Genomic DNA, 17,960 nt, shown 5'->3' on the forward strand with positions numbered 1-17,960 from the left:
CAAACTGAAGACTATATCCTGGAAGACAGCCTCTTAGATAACTCTGAGAAGCTGCTCCAGAGAATCCTGGTTTTCAGCACAGTTTTATATCTTGTCAGAACAAAGAACATTAAACAAATCAGGGATACATTCCTTCAAGGTTTCAAAAAAAAAAAAGAAATAGATCAGCACATACACAATGAGTTGGTATGGCCTTGGCACCTGGGAAGAGAGTCTTATCATTGAAGAAGGACTGGAATTGAAATCCTAGGAAAGGAGACATTTAATCTTTGTTTTTCACATGGACATTCTTTACGTCTAGTCAATGCACCCTTTTCTTTCATAATTAAAGCTGATCTAGGAATCCCCTGGTGGCCTAGTAGTTAACACTGGACTTTCACTGCCCTGGCTCAATCTCGGGTCAAGAACTGAGATCCTATAAGCCAAGAGGAGAAAACAAAGAAAGAAAGCAGATGTACAGTGTATGTTTCATAGGCCACAAACGGGCTATTTCAGTTAGCATAAAATTCAAGTTAACTCCTTTTTAAGCCAGAGTGACTTCCCCAAACCTTAATATGTGAAAACTGCTTTTATCAGTTGTATGAATAAACCATAATTTACCCATTTCTCTGCATAGAGATAGGTTGTTTCCACTCTTCTGCTATTGCAAATGCTCTCCTTATATATGTTTCCTTGTACACAGAGTTTTCTCTAAAACAGACTTCCAGAAGTGGAATGGCTGGGTCATAGGTATGTGTTTCTTCAATCTTTGTAGACAGTGCTGAATTGCTCTCCAAAATAGGTATATTTCCTTACATCCTTGATTTCAAATATCCTCTGCATCTAGTCTGAATGTGAGGGAAGGTTGACATGGTCGTGACCACCACCTGAGGAAATGCTGCAACCCAAATGCCAAACCCGACCTTGCAGGCTGCACAGGGAAACGCTAAGCTTGGAAACAGCCTCAAAAGAAACAGCTACCGAGGAGCATTTTATCATCTCTCATCTCCAGCTCCTCCCTAAAGAATGCGCTGTGAATTAGGAGAGCAGGCTGCGCGCCTTCCCGACAGATGGTGGTCCCTTCACTTGTCCTCCCTTTGGCCTCTCATCACCCATAGTCCTCTGAGTCTTTGCTTTAGGAGGCTCACAGGACACCTCTGACCTATACTCTGCCAAAGGCAAAGTAGTTCCTCCCTTCTGCCTGCAAGAGAGCTCTTGGACCCCGCTGAAGTGACTCACAGTGGCCCCAGGGCAAGGATCAGATGACCCAAGCTGGGCAGCTGAGGCTTGAAATGCAGGAAGAAAAGAAACAGATAAGGACAAGCTGGCAGAGCACCTAGTCCAGGAGGCATCCCAGGCTTTTGTGGCCCCTCACTCTCAAGTGGTACATCCAGGTCATAACCCCAAATCCCAGGTCCCATGAAAGAGAAACCAGGCTACAGCTTTAAGGACACCCAGTCAGCCAGCGGGGGCTGGCCTCTGAAAACCACAAGTCCAGGACAGACATTTCTGTCCATGTACCCTGAGGGAGGGTCTTCAGGGTCTATGCACTTGTGTTTCTAGGCAAACTTGGAGCAGGTCACCTAGCACCTCTCTCTCCTCCCTCTGCATGTGAAGACTGTGGAAAGGGCTTTGGCATCAAATTTGGCCTCTGACAAGTGCTAACAGATAAGATGGCCTTGGGCAAATGACTTAACTCTCTGCATTCCGGGATGCTGACCCTTAAAGATGGAAGTCATCATTTCTTCTTACGGGGTTTCAGCAAAACCATGGAGATGTGGAGTGGGATCCACATGGCACAGAGCCTGGTACCCAGGCTGCTCCTGCAGACAAGAAACACTGCCTCTGCCCTGCCTCTTCAGATTTCCAAGAAGGGGAATGATTCCTCTAGCTAACCTTTATTAAACACTCAGAGAACTAAAAATGTGTTCAATAAAATAGAGAGAACAGGGATATCTAAGACCTTCTTGATACTAGGCAGGGAACTTAGGATGGTTAGACTTCCCACCACCCTGCCCAGAGGCAAAGTAGGTCACCTATTCCCGGAAGCCAGCTATGATTCCTAGGTAAGGTGTCCAGCTCTCATCATCTTCCAAGATCACAGTACCCCTGGAGCATTCTTTTCTCTTGCAGCCTGGCCATCTACTACTTGAACTCAGTTTCCAAAAGCCTTTCTCGAGCAAATGCCCAGCTGAGAAAGAAAATCCAAGCGGTAAGTCTGTCGGGAGTTTTCATTAAACAAAATGTTGTGTTTTTGGCTTTTGCTAATTCACCTTTTGAGCCAAGTTGTATTCTTTAAAGGCCTTCTCCTAAACCAAACCCCAAGTTATCTGTATGGTAGGAAGCAGCCTTGAGAGATTCAGTGACACCCATTTATATTCTGAGGGTATTTGGGAATACATAATAGTAATCCCCTGGTGGGTCAGATGGTAAAGTCTGGGTGCAATGCGGGAGACTGGGGTTTGATCCCTGGGTTGAGACAATACCCTGGAGAAGGAAATAGCCACCCACTCCAGTATTCTTGCCTGAAAAATCCCACGGATGGAGGAGCCTGGCACGCAATAGTCCATAGGGTCGCAAAGAGTCGGACATGACTGAACCACTTCACTTTCTTTCAACAGTAACGACTTAGATTTTGAGCAGTTGCTAAAGAACAGGAAAAAGTCAATGGGTTAAACCGGTGTTCAAACATAATAAAACTAGTACCCACAATAACTCCTACTGATTAAAACTGTTGTAGCCACACGTTCCAGGAAACATACTCACTCAGAAGGACAATGCAGATAGTGGAGTGCAGTTTATTACACCGGCGGGCCCAAGGCAGAGTCTCCTCTTAGCCAAGGACCCCGACCAGCATTTGTGAAAATCTTTTGTACCCCATGTGTACGTGTCTGAACCCACCACTCCAAATTCCTTGAGACTTACATAAACCAAGGAAAATACAATCCCAATAACCCCATCATTCACATACTATGTGCTCACGTGCTCAAACAGTCAAACAATTAGCCAATAATCAATAAACCCAAGGTTACACTCCGATTGATACGGAAAAATTTATGGCCTGTCCGGAGGAAGGGGTGATTAGTGGATGTTTACTCTTAGGCGATGAGTAACCTAGATACGATCTTCAAGGTTCCCCAGTCTGGAGGGGCCTTATCCTTCGGTTGTTGTTTTCATAGGCACTAAACACAGAGTTCAGAGTCCATTGGAAAGGTGGCCGAGCATGATCAGCATGAACAGGCCTAAGATGGAGTCCAGGCCCTATGAATTCCTTCTTCAAAACGAGTACTAGAAATACTAAAGAAAACAGCATTGTCAGAATGACATAGTGCTTGTGCCCCATGGCCTAAGGAGCCTCTGTAAGTCCCCTCCACACAAGCACAGCCTCTCTCAACATCCCATGACACCCTGACTCCTCTCCTGCTCTCACAACACCCACCCCCACCTCTTTAATGTGGAAAAAGCTGGACCCCAACCCTCCCTAAGCCCTGTCCTTGCTTTCTCACCCTCTCTTCTGGAACTAATCTCGTCAGCCTCGCTGCCAGTTCCCCACCCACACTTCCTTCTGCCACTCTCACTGTCCTCCTGCCCAGGTGTAGAAAACCACTGAAATACAGGATTGGCTGAGGGTGTCTTCCCCTAGCCAGATGTTCCTTCAAATGCTATGCAAACCTGAGTCCTGGGGTGCCCTCTCTGACCAGTGGTGAGAACAAGAACCAGTGATTTAAGGTGGCTCCCCTCTGGATCTCACCATCCTGGGGTCCGAAACTCAAAACACCCATTTCCCTGGCCAGGACCAACCATTCATTTTTTCTCTGCAGCTCCGTGAAGTTGAAAAGAGCCATAAATCTGTCAAAGGCAGAGCCACAGCCAGAGATTCAGAGGACACGGATAAAAACAACTCCAAAAATGACACCCAGCTCACCAAAGAAGGTATATTCTATTTCACGATGATTTTTACAAGGCGACATGGAAAGTGAAAAGAGCAAATGCTATGAAATCAGATGCATGTGGGACTGAAGTCAGAATTCTAACAACTACTAACTAGCTGTATGAAGTTGGGCAAATAGAAGCAAGAGTAAATCATAGGTAACCTCACAGGGTGGTGCAAATGAGGTGGGATTATGCATGCGAAGTGCTTACAGACTTCCTGGAACCAGTAGGAGGAGGAATGTCTGTAAAATGGGGAAATAACCAGGGTTGTTTCCCTCATTTCTATCCTGAGTCTCTTGCCACATTTTCTATGGTGATCGTTCTTCATTTCTGAAGTGACTTTGCCTTCATCTCACTCCAGATCCATCATTTCCCATGTCATATCCTCTTAGTATCTGGCTACTTAAACCACTGTAAGAGCATGCCTGGTGTCCCACCCATATCCCTTTAAGATGCCCTGAGGTTGGCAGCTGCCAGGGATGGAGGAGCTACTTGTTTTCTGCGCTGTTTTGAGCATTTTTTTTAAGAGAAGAAATAGGGACATTTGTATCTAGCTGCTGCTACTCCCACCAGAACCAATTCATTTTCTCTTAAAAGACAAGAAGCACTAGAACAGCTAGAATTACATGGTGAGGAAGGGCCACACACATTCCAAAGTTGTGACAGAGCTTCAGAGGGGAGTCATCACAGACCACCTCTGCTTCGGCAGTGAGGAAAGCAAACTGAAGGAGACCGTCTCTGAGCTGTTCTTGTTTTCCAAGGATTGTCCCTGTATCAAAATTTAAGTATCAGCATGCAGCAATTTTGACCTTTCATGTGGGAACTCAATGAGATGCACAAGAAATGGCTGAGAGTTTAGGAGTTAGAATTTATAGTACGGAAATTACTTGCCATTTATTTGATGCCTTTATAACGTATAGGCAAGACTTCAGGAAACAAAACCAAGAATCTAATCCCACAGTGGTATTTCCCCGAAGGTGAAAACCCTCAGTTCCCCAGATGCAATAGTGCAGAGAGTGACTGTAGAAGCAAGTCAGGAGGAAAAAGGGCACCTGTGTGGATATTCCTAGCAAATGCTCATTGATATTGGAATAGCAACAGGTTATTAAAATAAGCCATGAACAAGTGGGGGTTGCAAAAAGAGGACAAGAAGTCTGTGTGAACACAGAACCTATTCCTGGTGAGTCTCAAAAATGTATGGAAGGCATTTCAAAGCTACAGCCCTCTTAGCAAGATCAGCTGCAGTCCGTCCACAGCTCGGAAGGCTGGTTCAGAGATGAAATGCCACAGAGCGAGTGGTTGGTATTTATCATGGAGCTGAAGAAAGTGTTTGAGTTCACCTGATTTTTTTCACAAGGGGTAGGAAATGGAATAAATGCGATATTATGTTGCTGTATCACCAACAAAAAAAAAGACAAAAAATGGAATGCATGTATTTGAACATCAATGGAAGAGAAAAAATAGGTTTATAAAACATTTTCCATGAGAAAGCAAGAAACTAACGTTGGTTTGACAGTGGTCCCTTCATGGCCCCATAGTACCAAGGTTCCTGTGCCCCTTATCCACTCCCTTCCTCTACTTTCTTTACTGGCTGCTGTTCTAAAGTTTGCTCCTCTCCAAATTTGAATTTTTTATTACAGATCTGAAGCTCTTTTGATTTTATGCTAATTAAATCAATATTGCAGTGTTTGATTTTTTTTTTTTTTTTTTAATGAATGGGCTATCAGAACACATCAGTGGGACTAGGATGTTGGGGGAAACTGAGGAGTGTTAAACTTTCACCTGGAAAACTCCCAACAGCAGCTATTGCTGCCTTCATTTAACTTCTCTTGTCATTTCCTTCTCCAGAGAATCTTCCCAATCCAGGGATTGAACCTGGGTCTCCCACACTACAGATTCTTTACCATCTGAGCCACCAGGGAAGCCCTCTCTTTCTTGAAGTATTCACTAATATGACACTGCTCTAACAAGCAGGCCTAAAACAGCTAATGACTCAAACACAATAAAAATTTCTCACTCTATAAAGCCCAAATTGGGTATTTCCACTTGATGGCCACTCTCCTCCCAAGTAGTGATGTGGGGAAGCCTGGCTCTGTTCATCCTGTGACTATACCTGCATCAGGCTGGGAGTGGGAGGAGCCTAGAGGTCACACATGGATACAGTGCCCATCAAAGCCTGGACTTCAGCCACAGGCCATACTATCCACAATGGAAATTTAGTCTATTTCCGTCCTGGAACTGGGTTTGGTGAAGAACAAGCCAGTAATTTTCCCCAACTCGGAGTTAGGGAAAGGAAGGAAACAAGTAGGTCAAAGGGCTGGAAATGGATCTGACTAGCAAGGCACTGTCCTGGGGTTGATCCAGTTTCCACAACCCTTTCTATCATCATATTTGACCCTGGTAGCCATTTGTGAGCTGTTATTATAGCTCCAATTTTATTCTCAACAAAACCAGGCTCAGAGAGTCTAGCTTAAGGCCAGCATTCAAAATCTAGCTCTCTATCCAGCAGATCACACTCCTCCAACACAGCTGTTTATACCAAGAATGGGCCAAGGTGCCCCCAGGTGCCCAAAGGGTGATTCAACCATTCTCACATCACCAAATAGGACTGGAATCCACCTAAAGCACGGGGCAGCTTCCAAGAACTCCAATTCCACACCAGGACACTGTAGGGAAATCTCCTATATCCTCATTCTTGTCTTGTTCATTTCCAGGGACTGCCCATCACTCTGCTAGCCAAAGCCTGACCCTGGACCAGAAGGCGCAGGGCCCTGGGGCCTCCAGTTCTGCCGGCAAGACTGTGCTGCCTGCCTCCCAGCACCTCCCTGTATCTCGGGCCCCTGGTGTCAGACCAGACTCTGGCCAAGCCCGGCCTCAGGCTCATCCTTGGAGGTCAACCTCTGGAAAGCGGGCCTGGAGACCACCCCACTGACAGCTGGGACTAATGGAGCATGGTCCTGGGGCTGATCCTCAGACCCCACCAACTCACCCCACCCCCCAAATCAGTCTCTCTTCCTCTCTTCTCTAGTACACATGCATGTTCTCTCTACTCTCACTGAACGTGGGAACTTTGATTACTCAGTCTCAGGCTCTTGTTAGCTACCAAAAGAGGACGATGGCTTCATCCACCTCTTAGGAGAGCTGAGCCTTCCCCCCACTAACTATCCATCCCAGAGTCTTGGCTCAGGCAGCTCTGGACCCTGCACTCACAGCAGATTCCCTCAGCTCCAGACTCGGGAGCAGGTGCAGGGCCATGATCACCATCATAGACTTTTTGCATGGAGCCCACTTGGGGACAGGTTTCTACCAGCTCCACCAACTGGTAACAGGTTGCAGAGGGACACATGTTCCTGACCACCAACCACTTCCTTCCAAAGGGGGTGATGCAGTGTAAACAAAAGGTTCAAGAAGCCAATGAAAATAAAAGTAAAATGAAGTCCAGCCTTGGTGAGTGGGAAGATGGTGATTCTCCAGAAACCAGCTGGAGGAGAGCTGATGCCATCAAGCATCAAAAGGGCACTGGAGCCTCCCTGGCAGCAAGGCAAAGAGAGAGCAGCATGGTTCCTCTGACCTAACTGAGAGTGTTAGTCACTCAGTCGTGTCTGACTCAAGACCCCATGGACTGTGGCCCACCAGGCTTCTCTGTCCATGGAATTCTCCAGGCAAGAATACTGGAGTGGGTTGCCATTTCCTTCTCCAGAGGATCTTCCTGACCCAGAAATCAAACCTGGGCCTCCTGCATTGTAGATGAATTATTTACATTCTGAGCCATCAGGGAAGACCTGGTGAAGGAAACAAAATACTGCTCAGGGCAGAAAAATCTTTCTCATGCAAAAAATACTAAAATGAATGATTGTTTACTATAAAGGGTTTGGGGGGGGAGAGGGGGCGGAGTTCTGCAAAGAGTACAGTGCAGAGCCTTGTCTCTGGTGATCACATCCTGCATTTCACATCCTGGTTCTGTGCAGAAGTCTTGTGGGGGCATCAGCCCTGGAGGCCAGACCACTGAGGAGGCCTTGCCAGCATGGGACAAGTATCAGCAGGGTGCCAGTCTCAGTCCAGGACTCCCAGAGGGTTACCCTCAGGCTTCCAAGGCTGACCAATATCCCTACTCACCCACCACAAATACAAATTATCCTGCTCTGATGACACATAACTTTATGTGAAGGAATGTATGTTATCTATTGTTACATAATAAATTATCGCCCAAACTTAACAGCTTAAAACAGTATACGTTTGTTATCTCACAGTTTCTGTGGGTCAAGAATTTGGGATTGGCTTCACCAGGAAATTCTGGTTCTGCACATTGCAGTCACAATCTGAGGCAGGGCTTCAGTCATCAGAACATTTGTCAGGAGCTGGAAGATACATTCACAAGTAGCTCACTCGTGGCTCCTAGCAGGAGGGATCCTTGCTGGCCATCCACAGACTTGCTTACTCTCTACACTGACCTCTCCATAGGGCTGCTTAGGTATCCTCACACACAGCAGCTCACTTCCCCCCAGTGATCTGACAGCAAGGAGGAAGCCACACCTCTTATAACCTGTTCTCAAAAGTTACACTGTCAACTCCACCAGTTTCTGTTCATTAGAACAGAGTCACTAAGTCTAGCTTACACTCAGAGATGGAAATTAGGCTCCAGCTCTTGAATGAAGAGTGGTCAAAGAATTTTTGGACACATTTTAACAGGTTTCTTAATTTAAATGGTTACCAGATCTCTGTCATGAAAACACTGAAGCTTTTCTGAAAGATCCATCAGTGGATTCGTTAATGGTGGATCCTGGGATCATCAAGCAAAAGGAAACTTCTAATGATCTAGGGAGATGGGTAGAGGAAGAAGGCATGGGTAAGAGAGAAGGGATGTTCATCTGGTGTGACTTTATAGCTGGGACATTTCATTAGAAAACGGTGTGAGGGGAGTTTCATCTCTGCCTTCTCAGGGCTGATCTTCCAGCTCATTCCATCTTAAAGCTTCAGTTATCAGCCTAGGGATCATCAAGCATGAAGAGCACCCTTCCATCCTTCCCTCTTTCCTTTCTTTCCTCAATTCACCTAAGAATGATTTGAATTTTGTTGCTGTTCAATCACTAAGTGGTGCCCCATTCTCTGTGACCCCATGGACTTCAGCACACCAGGCTTCCCTCTCCTTCACGATCTCCCAGAGTTTGCTCAAACTCATGTTCATTAAGTCGGTGATGCCATCCAACCACCTCATCCTCTGTCACCCCCTTCTCCTCCTGCCCACAATCTTTCCCAGCGTCAGGCTCTTTTCCAGTGAGCTGGCTCTTTGCATCAGGTGGCCAAAGAACTGAAGCTTCAGCTTCAGCATCAGTCCTTCCAATGATTATTCAGGGCTGTTTTCCTTTAGCACTGACTGCTTTGATTCTTTGCTGTCCAAGGGGCTCTCAAGAGTCTTCTCAAGCACCACAGTTTGAAAGCATCAATTCTTAGGCACACAGCTTTCTTTATGATCCAACTCTCACATCTGTACACGACTACTGGAAAAACCACAGCTTTGACTATACAGACCTTTGTTGGCAAAGCGCTATCTCTGCTTTTCACTAGAGTGGATAGCCATTTCCTTCTCCAGGGGAATCTTCCTGACACAGGAATCAAATGCAGGTCTCCTGCATTGCAGGCAAATTCTTTACCGTCTGAGCCACCAGGAAAGCCTGATTGAACTAGCAAGTCTATTTAATAGTTTATCCAGAGAACTATAACTGTTATCTTACCGATATTAGCTTAGTTTCTCTGCACATTCCTTACTGGAGGGAAATGAAACAGACACTGAAATTTTCTGTCAGACACTATTTTTGAAGGCTGATTCTTTCATTTCTAAGAATCTACATGGTTAATGTCCATAAACAGGTCCATTATACAAAGAAGCATATAAGTAAAAACACACTCCTGCTGCAGATCGAGGGGGACACCTGATTGCCCCATGACTCAGATACTCACAGAAACTGGAAGTGATGCACCAGCCAGCAGGAACCTAGGCAGGGTACCAACAGCACCCACTACACTGGTGACCCTCAATTCAGATACGCTTTGTAGAGCCCACCCAAAGCTGGGGCACCAAAGTTCCATATGCTGTAAAAGGGACAATAAGGAATAAACCTGCCATGCAGAAAGGGACATTGGTCTATTTTGACCTCAGCAGAAAGTGGAAGACGAAAAGTCTCCTTTGAGAAATTATATCACAAGACCCCCCTCACACAGAGAATCAAAAATCCCCATACCAGCTGTGTGTCAGAAAAACTCAAGGGGACTTCCCTGGTGGTCCAGTGGCTAAGACTCCATGCTCCCAATGCAGGGGGCCTGGGTTTGATCCCTGATTGGGGAACTAGATCCAACATACTGCAAATAAAGATCCTGTATGCTGAAACAAAGACTGAAGATCCCATGTGCCTCAACCAAGACTCAGCCCAGCCAAATAAACAAACAAAAAAATATTTTAAAAGTTCAAATGGAAAATTTAATTTAAAGTGACCTTAGGTTATTTACAATCACATCAAAATGAATAAAATGCCTAGGCATAAACCTACCTAAAGAGGCAAAAACCTGTACTCCAAAAAACTATAAGATGCTGATGAAAGAAATTAAAGATGACACAAACAGATGGAAAGATCTACAGTGTTCTTGGATTGGAAGGATCAATATTGTTAAAATGACCATATTACCCAAGACAATCTACAGGTTCAGTGCAGTTTCTATCAAATTACCAGAGGCATTTTTCACAGAACTGGAACAAAACCAAAATTTAACTTGCATGGAAAAAAACAAAAAGACCCTGACTAGCCAAAACAATCTTGAAGAAGAACAGGGGTGGAAGAATCTGAATTCAAAATAAACTCCAAAGCTACAATAATCAAAGCAGTACAGTACTGGCACAAAAACGGACACACACGTCAGTGGAACAGGACAGACAGTCCAGAAGCAACCCCTGCTCTTACGGCCAATTAATCACAACAAAGACGGCAAGAATACACAGCGGAGAAAAGACTGCCTCTTCAAGAAATGGTGCTGGGAAAACTGGACCACTGTATGTAAAAGAATGAAACTAGAACATTCTCTAATACCACATACAAAAATAAACTCAAAATAGATTAAAGACCTAAATGTAAGACCAGATACTATAAAACCCCTAAAGGAAAACATAGGCAAAACACTCTTTAACATAAATCACAGGAATAGTTTTTTGGGTTCATCTCCTAGAGATATGCAAACAAAAGCAGAAATATGCAAATGGGACCTAAGTAAGCTTAAAAGCTTTTGCATAACAGGGGAAATCATAAACAAAATGAAAAGATAACCTACAGAATGGGAGAAAATGTTTGCAAACAATGCAGTCAGCAACAGATTAATTTCCAAAATACCAAAACAGTGCATACAGCTCAATATCAAGAAAAAAAGAAAAAAAAAACTATTTAACCAAAAAATGGGCAGAAGACCTAAATAGACATTTCTCCAAAAATGACATACAGATGACCAACAGGCACATGAAAAGATGTTCAACATCACTAATTATTACAAAAATGCAAATCAAAATTACAATGAGGTATCACCTCACACTTGTCAGAATGACCATTATCAAAGTCTACAAATAATAAATGATGGAGAGAGTATAGAGAAAAAGGAACCCTCCTGAAATATTTTTGGGAATACAAACTGGTGCAGCCACTATGGAGAGGTTCCTTTAAAAACTAGAGAGTTACCATATGATCAAGCAATCCCACTCCTGGCATATATTCAGAAAAGACAAAAACTCTAATTCCAAAAGGTACATGAACCTCACTGTTCATAGCAGCACTATTTTCAACAGTCAAGACACAGAAGCAACCTAAAGGTCTATCAACAGATAAATGGATAAAGATATGGTAGGGACTTATCTGGTAGTCCAATAGCTAAGACTCCATGCTCCCAATACAAGGAGCCAGTACACACACACACCTATCTATCTATATAATGGAATATTACTCAGCCATAAAAAATGAAATAATGCCATTTGCAGTAACATGGATGGACCTAGAGATTATCACACTAAGACAGAGAAAGACAAGTATCATATTATTATATCATTTATATGTGAAATCTAAAAAATTATTATGCAGATAAACCTCTCTATGAAACAAGACTCACATAGAAAACAAATTTATAATTACCAAAGGAGAAGGGGGGATAAATTAGAAGTTTGCAATTAACAGATAAGTTGTTGTTCAGTTGCTAAGTCATGTCTGATTCTTTGCAACCCCATGGGCTGCAGCACGCCAGGCTTCTCTTGTCCTTCACTATCTCTAGGAGTTTGCACAGATTCATGTCTATTGAATCAGTGATGCCATCTAACCATCTCATTCTCTGTCATCCCCTTCTCCTCCTGCCCTCAATCTTTCCCAGCATCAGGGTCTTTCCCAATGAGTCGGCTCTTCACATCAGGTGGCCAAAGTATTGGAGCCTCAGATACACAGTGCTATAAATAAGAATCTACTGTATAGCACAGGAGACTACATTCAATATCTTCTAATAAACTCTAATGGAAAAGAATCTGAAATATATATATACATGAGTCACTTTGCTATATACCTGAAACTAACACAACACTGTAAATCAACTATACCTCAATAAAAAAAGAAAAAATACGTTACTAAAACATTAAAAATAAAGTGATCTTAGGTTACTAGTGCCTCTAAGAAAAAGGACAGGGGACAAAGAAACAAAAAACAGCACAAATACAAAGCATATATGACACTAGAAATAAATCAAAATATATCAGGAATTAACCTAAGGACCGGAGAAGGCAACGGCAACCCACTCCAGTACTCTTGCCTGGAAAATCCCATGGATGGATGAGCCTGGTGGGCTGCCATCTATGGGGTCGCACAGAGTCGGACACGACTGAAGCGACGCAGCAGCAGCAACCTAAGGACAGGTGCACGGGGACCTCCAGATTCTGTTGTGAAGATTCAACAAGCTGACACATATAAGACTAAGTGCCAAGCATCAGATTAAGTGCTCAATAAGCAACAGATATCATCATAGGCCTGGGTAAGATCAAACATCCTCAGGCTCAGGTCATGAACACAAACAGCATTGACTTTTTAAAACTTTTACCCAGTATTCCTAAATGATCTTTCTAGAAGGCTTCCCATTCGTATGTGTCTCTGTAAAGAAATGCTGCAAATATGTATAAATCATTACCAAAGAATGTTGCAGGGTTTATTTGGCCTAGGAATTGCCAGATGCCTTTGGAATTTGATGTGAAAAATTCAGGAAATGAGTGTTAAGTGCTGCCATCCTGTGGTTGTTTCATGTAATTTCCTTTCCTGAAGCTCTGCCTAGTCCTTTGAACTTAAATAGCACATTAATTTCCGTAAGTCCCCATTAACACTGCTCAGAGTAAAACCTCTGGCTTAATTACACCAAAATGACACAGTGAGCCATATTTTACACACCAGGCTAAATAAAAGAGGAAGAGATGCTGCAGTGTATTATCCTTCCCGATGGGTGAATAGAGACAAGAAAGGCCCACATGGCTTGTCAAAGCTGAGCCTGGAGCACACCTGGCAAGCCAGTAGCCTCCTTCAGACCTGCTGCCATTTTCTCAGCTGGAACTTGGTGGGAAATGTTTTGCACATCACCTCTAAACTAATCTGCTAAGACTGCCTTATGGAGAGTAAGAGTCATCAGGCCCAAGGCCCTCACCCTGGGCTTCATTCGAGGCTTCATGCATTCTAGATCTTTCATGTTAGATCCTTCAGTCTTTCATCTAACTACCGAGCAGGATGAATCTCTTACACCTCCAGGAGTTTCTTCTCTCTGGATTGGCTTTCAACTCTTTCCACCCTCCATCTCTAAACGACCTGTTTAGAGATGTTCTGTGAACACCTAACTTCCTGCCCCTGAAATCTTCCTCAGGAACCCTGGTCAGCCTCCCACACTGCCACATCTAGTGAAGTCTCTGAATGAAGAGGCCATGGGTTAGCACTATCACTGCTTTCATCATCCTTCCACATCTCTGCTCGAAATGCTGCCTCTCCACTGAGGGACTCGATGCAACCCTCCTTAACATGTACCAACGTCTATGGTACCAAGTATGTGCTACATACTTACTTGATTCCGTGTCTCCTAGGATGTAAACTCCACGGTGGCAGGGACTTGACTTTGTATACCACTGTACCCCCAGCATCTACAAAGATATTTGGCATACAGTAGGCACATAAAAACCATTTTTTTTCTTCTAAGGAATGGAAAAACTGATTCTGTAGCTTCTTGAAATTCATTACAGAGCTGATGCCTCATCCACAAAAGATGTTAGATCACATAGTCTTCAAGATGCCCACTAGCTCAAAACTTAGCTGTTCTTAGGGGCCCCAAAAAGACCAGTTGAATTACATGACTTAGTTAGGGTTCTGAGAAGATGAACAGATGCAGCTTTAGGCTCATTTCTCCATGCACCCTCCCACCACCCCCACCAGTTCAAGCTTCCTGTCTGTGAGGTATCTGCAGACTACAAATGAATCCCTGGGCCTCACGTGAACACATAAAATGATGCCAGCTGTCAGGGCCACACCAGCACTTAAAGAACTAGGTGGATACTGACAGAAGCTGGAACAATACAATCAGGATAGTAAATCTGAGATGAGGAAGTACAACAGCCTGTAGCACCCCATAACTGTTTTGATCCATAGTATCTTGCCTCCTCATCCAAAAAGTACACTCCTTCCCAGTACGAAATCGAATGCTACCAGGCAGTAATGGGTGGCTGGGGGTTTTCTCAGAGAAAGAGGAAATGATGTTTAGAAAGCAGCAATGGAAAGCAAGGAGGACTTCACCCTTTAATACCCATCTAAACAACATGTGGGTCCTTGAAGCAATCATAATGGAAACTAGAATAAATTTGATTTGAATTATAATGAAAGTATTGCATGCCAAATTAGTGAATACAGCTAAAGAAGTGTCTACAGAGAAATGCTTATTGAAGGAGAATATTTTAAACCAAAGAAGCAACTTCCATATTAAGAAACAAAACAGCAAAATAAAGCCATCAAGTAGAAGAAAGGATAATACAAGAATAAAAGTAAAAAAAATACAATAGAATCAACAAAATCTAAAGTTCAATGTTTGAAAAGGAAAATAAAATTAACATATTTCTGAGGATGAAAATAAGGTAAAAATAAATATTAAGGATAAAAAAGATCACAGCTATATATGCTACACAAAACATAAAAAAAAATCTATCTATACTAAAAAATGTGAAAGCACAGATGAAATGCTTTATTTTTCTTGGGCTCCAAAATCACTGTAGATGGTGACTATAGCTATGAAATTAAGAGGCTTGCTCACTGAAATTAAAGCTATGACCAACCTAGACAGCATACTAAAAAGCAGAGGCATTACTTTGCCTACAAAGGTCCATATATTCAAATCTATGGCTTTTCCAGTAGTCATGTATGGATGTGAGTTGGACCATAAAAAAGGCTGAGTGCTGAAGAATTGATTTTGAACTGTGGTGTCAGAGAAGACTTTTGAAAGTCCCTTGGACAGCAAGGAGATCAAACCAGTCAATCCTGAATATTCATTGGAAGGACTGATGCTGAAACTTAAGCTCCGATACTTTACCCACCTAATGTGAAGAGCCGACTCACTGGAAAAGACCTGATGCTGGGAAAGACTCAAGGCAGAAGGGGACGACAGAGGATGAAATGGATGACATCACCAACTCAATGGACAAGAGTTTGAGCAAACTCGGGAGATAGTAAAAGACAGGGAAGCCTGGTGTGCTGGAGTCAATGGGGTCATGAAGAGTCAGACACGACTGAGTAACAAACTATATGAAATGAACAAATTCCCAGAAAACTAACAAAACTGGTACAAGTAGAAATCCCGAACAATTTGTGACCATTATAAATTTGAATTATTTAAAATATGCTTTCAAGACCGTCTCTTGGTTCTTGGTGTTTTGCTGGTTTCTTACAAGGGTACAAGCCTGGACTTCTTTATCCTGTTTGAGACGCATTCCCGTACCTCTGGCTCGATGTTTTTCATCAGTTCTGGGGAAACTGCGTCCACCAGCTCTTCAAATATTGTTCCTCCTGATGATGGTTAATTTTACGTTGTCAACTCAGCTAGACTAAGGGACCCCCAGATAGCTGGTAAAACACTGTTTCTAGTTGTGTTTGTGAGGGTGTTCCTGGAAGAGATTAGCATCAGTTGGTAAACTGAGTAGAGCAGATGGCCCTCCCAAACATGGATGGTCATCAACCAATTCACTGAGAACAAGAACAGAACAAAAAGGTGAAGGAAGGGCAAACTCGTTCTATCTCTGCTTGAGCTGAGACATCCATTTCCTCCTGTCCCTCGGACACTCTGGGTTCTCAGGCTTTCAGTATCAGACTTGGACCTACATCAGCTGCCCTCAACCCCATTCTCAGGCCTTTGGGTTCAAACTGAATTAACATCATCAGTTTCCCTGGGTCTCCTGCCCACAGATGGCAGACAGGAACTTCCGGGCTTCCACAAACATGGGAGCCATTTCCTATAATAAATTTCCTCTTATCTATATCTATCTATGTGCGTGCATGCTAAGTCGCTTCAGTCACATCTGACTCTTTGTGACCCTATAGACAGTAGCCAACCAGGCTCCTATGCCCAGGGGATTATCCAGGCAAGAATACTGGAGTGGGTTGCCATGCCCTCCTCCAGGGGATCTTCCCGATCCTTTGATTCTCCAGGGATCAAACCGGCTGTTTCCTGCACTGCAGGCAAATTCTTTACTCCATTCTGAGCCACCAGGGAAGCCCCATTCATTGTATCTATCAGTTCAGTTCAGTCACTCAGTCGTGTCCGACTCTTTGCAACCCCATGAATCGCAGCACCCCAGGCCTCCCTGTCCATCACCAACTCCCGGAGTTCATTCAGACTCACGTCCATCGAGTCGGTGATGCCATCCAGCCATCTCATCCTCTGTCGTCCCCTTCTCCTCCTGTCCCCAATCCCTCCCAGCATCAGTCTTTTCCAATGAGTCAACTCTTCGCATGAGGTGGCCAAAGTACTGGAGTTTCAGCTTCAGCATCATTCCCTCCAAAGAAATCCCAGGGCTGATCTCTTTCAGAATGGACTGGTTAGATCTTCTTGCAGTCCAAGGGACTCTTAAGAGTCTTCTCCAACACCACAGTTCAAAAGCATCAATTCCTCGGCGCTCAGCTTTCTTCACGGTCCAACTCTCACATCCATACATGACCACAGGAAAATCTATAGCTATACCCTATTGCTTCTGTTTCTCTGAAGAGAACCCTCACTAATATCCTTCCTGCTTTCTAGGCTTTCTAGGCTAGACATCTCCTAACCTTGTTGCATTCTCAATAAATTATTTGGTTAGATCTTCCAGTTCACTAATACTCTCGTAAGCCATGTCTATTTGCTAACAAGTCAATGCATTTCTTTTAAATTTCAACGAGTTTTTCATTTCTACAAATACCATTATCTGTTCACTTCTGCCATGCTCCCCAAACATGGCACAGATGAAACTGCCTACCTCCAAGAACAGGGACAGCCATACGACCCTGAAAACACCCAATCTCGTCTGATCTCAGAATAGGGACTAGCAATCCTTTTGCATAAATTGTCAGATAATAAATATTTGAGACTTTGTGGGCCACATATATAGCCTCTGCACACACTCCCCAAAAACTTAAAACCCTTTAAAAATGCGAAAATCATTCTTAGCTCTGAGGTCCTACAAAAATAAGCCACAGGCCAGATTTGGTCCCCAGGGTCATGGTTTGCTGACCCCTGCTCTATCGGTCCCACACTCAACCTGATGCAATGGTCAGTGCAGCAGAGGAAAGCTTACAGAGCATTCATGAGGAGTGGGTGGCCATTCCCTTCTCCAGGGGATCTTCCCAACCCAGGGATCAAACCCAGATCTCTTGCATTGCAGGTAGATTCTTTACTGTCTGAGACACCAGGGATGTCCTTCATGAGCAAAGGGTTAGGATAAAAGTTCCTCTGGTGATAAGCGTGGTCCTCCCAGCCTATACACGGCAGACAGG

The 17,960-nt window shown here is 43.8% G+C and overlaps 1 protein-coding gene across 1 annotated transcript in view; it reads left to right on the forward strand.

Moving 5' to 3' along the window:
- Nucleotides 1-8,128, forward strand: part of TMC2 (transmembrane channel like 2) — a 77,107-nt gene extending 68,979 nt beyond the window's left edge. The window contains exons 16-18 of the mRNA XM_027559283.1: nt 2,113-2,191; nt 3,801-3,912; nt 6,627-8,128. Coding sequence (XP_027415084.1) covers nt 2,113-2,191; nt 3,801-3,912; nt 6,627-6,844 — 409 coding nt within the window. The 3' untranslated portion in view covers nt 6,845-8,128. The remainder of the gene's footprint in view (nt 1-2,112; nt 2,192-3,800; nt 3,913-6,626) is intronic.
- The last annotated feature ends 9,832 nt before the right edge of the window (nt 8,129-17,960 follow it).

Source organism: Bos indicus x Bos taurus, chromosome 13, assembly GCF_003369695.1.
Source record: "Bos indicus x Bos taurus breed Angus x Brahman F1 hybrid chromosome 13, Bos_hybrid_MaternalHap_v2.0, whole genome shotgun sequence".
In the NCBI taxonomy this organism is placed as follows: domain Eukaryota; kingdom Metazoa; phylum Chordata; class Mammalia; order Artiodactyla; family Bovidae; genus Bos; species Bos indicus x Bos taurus.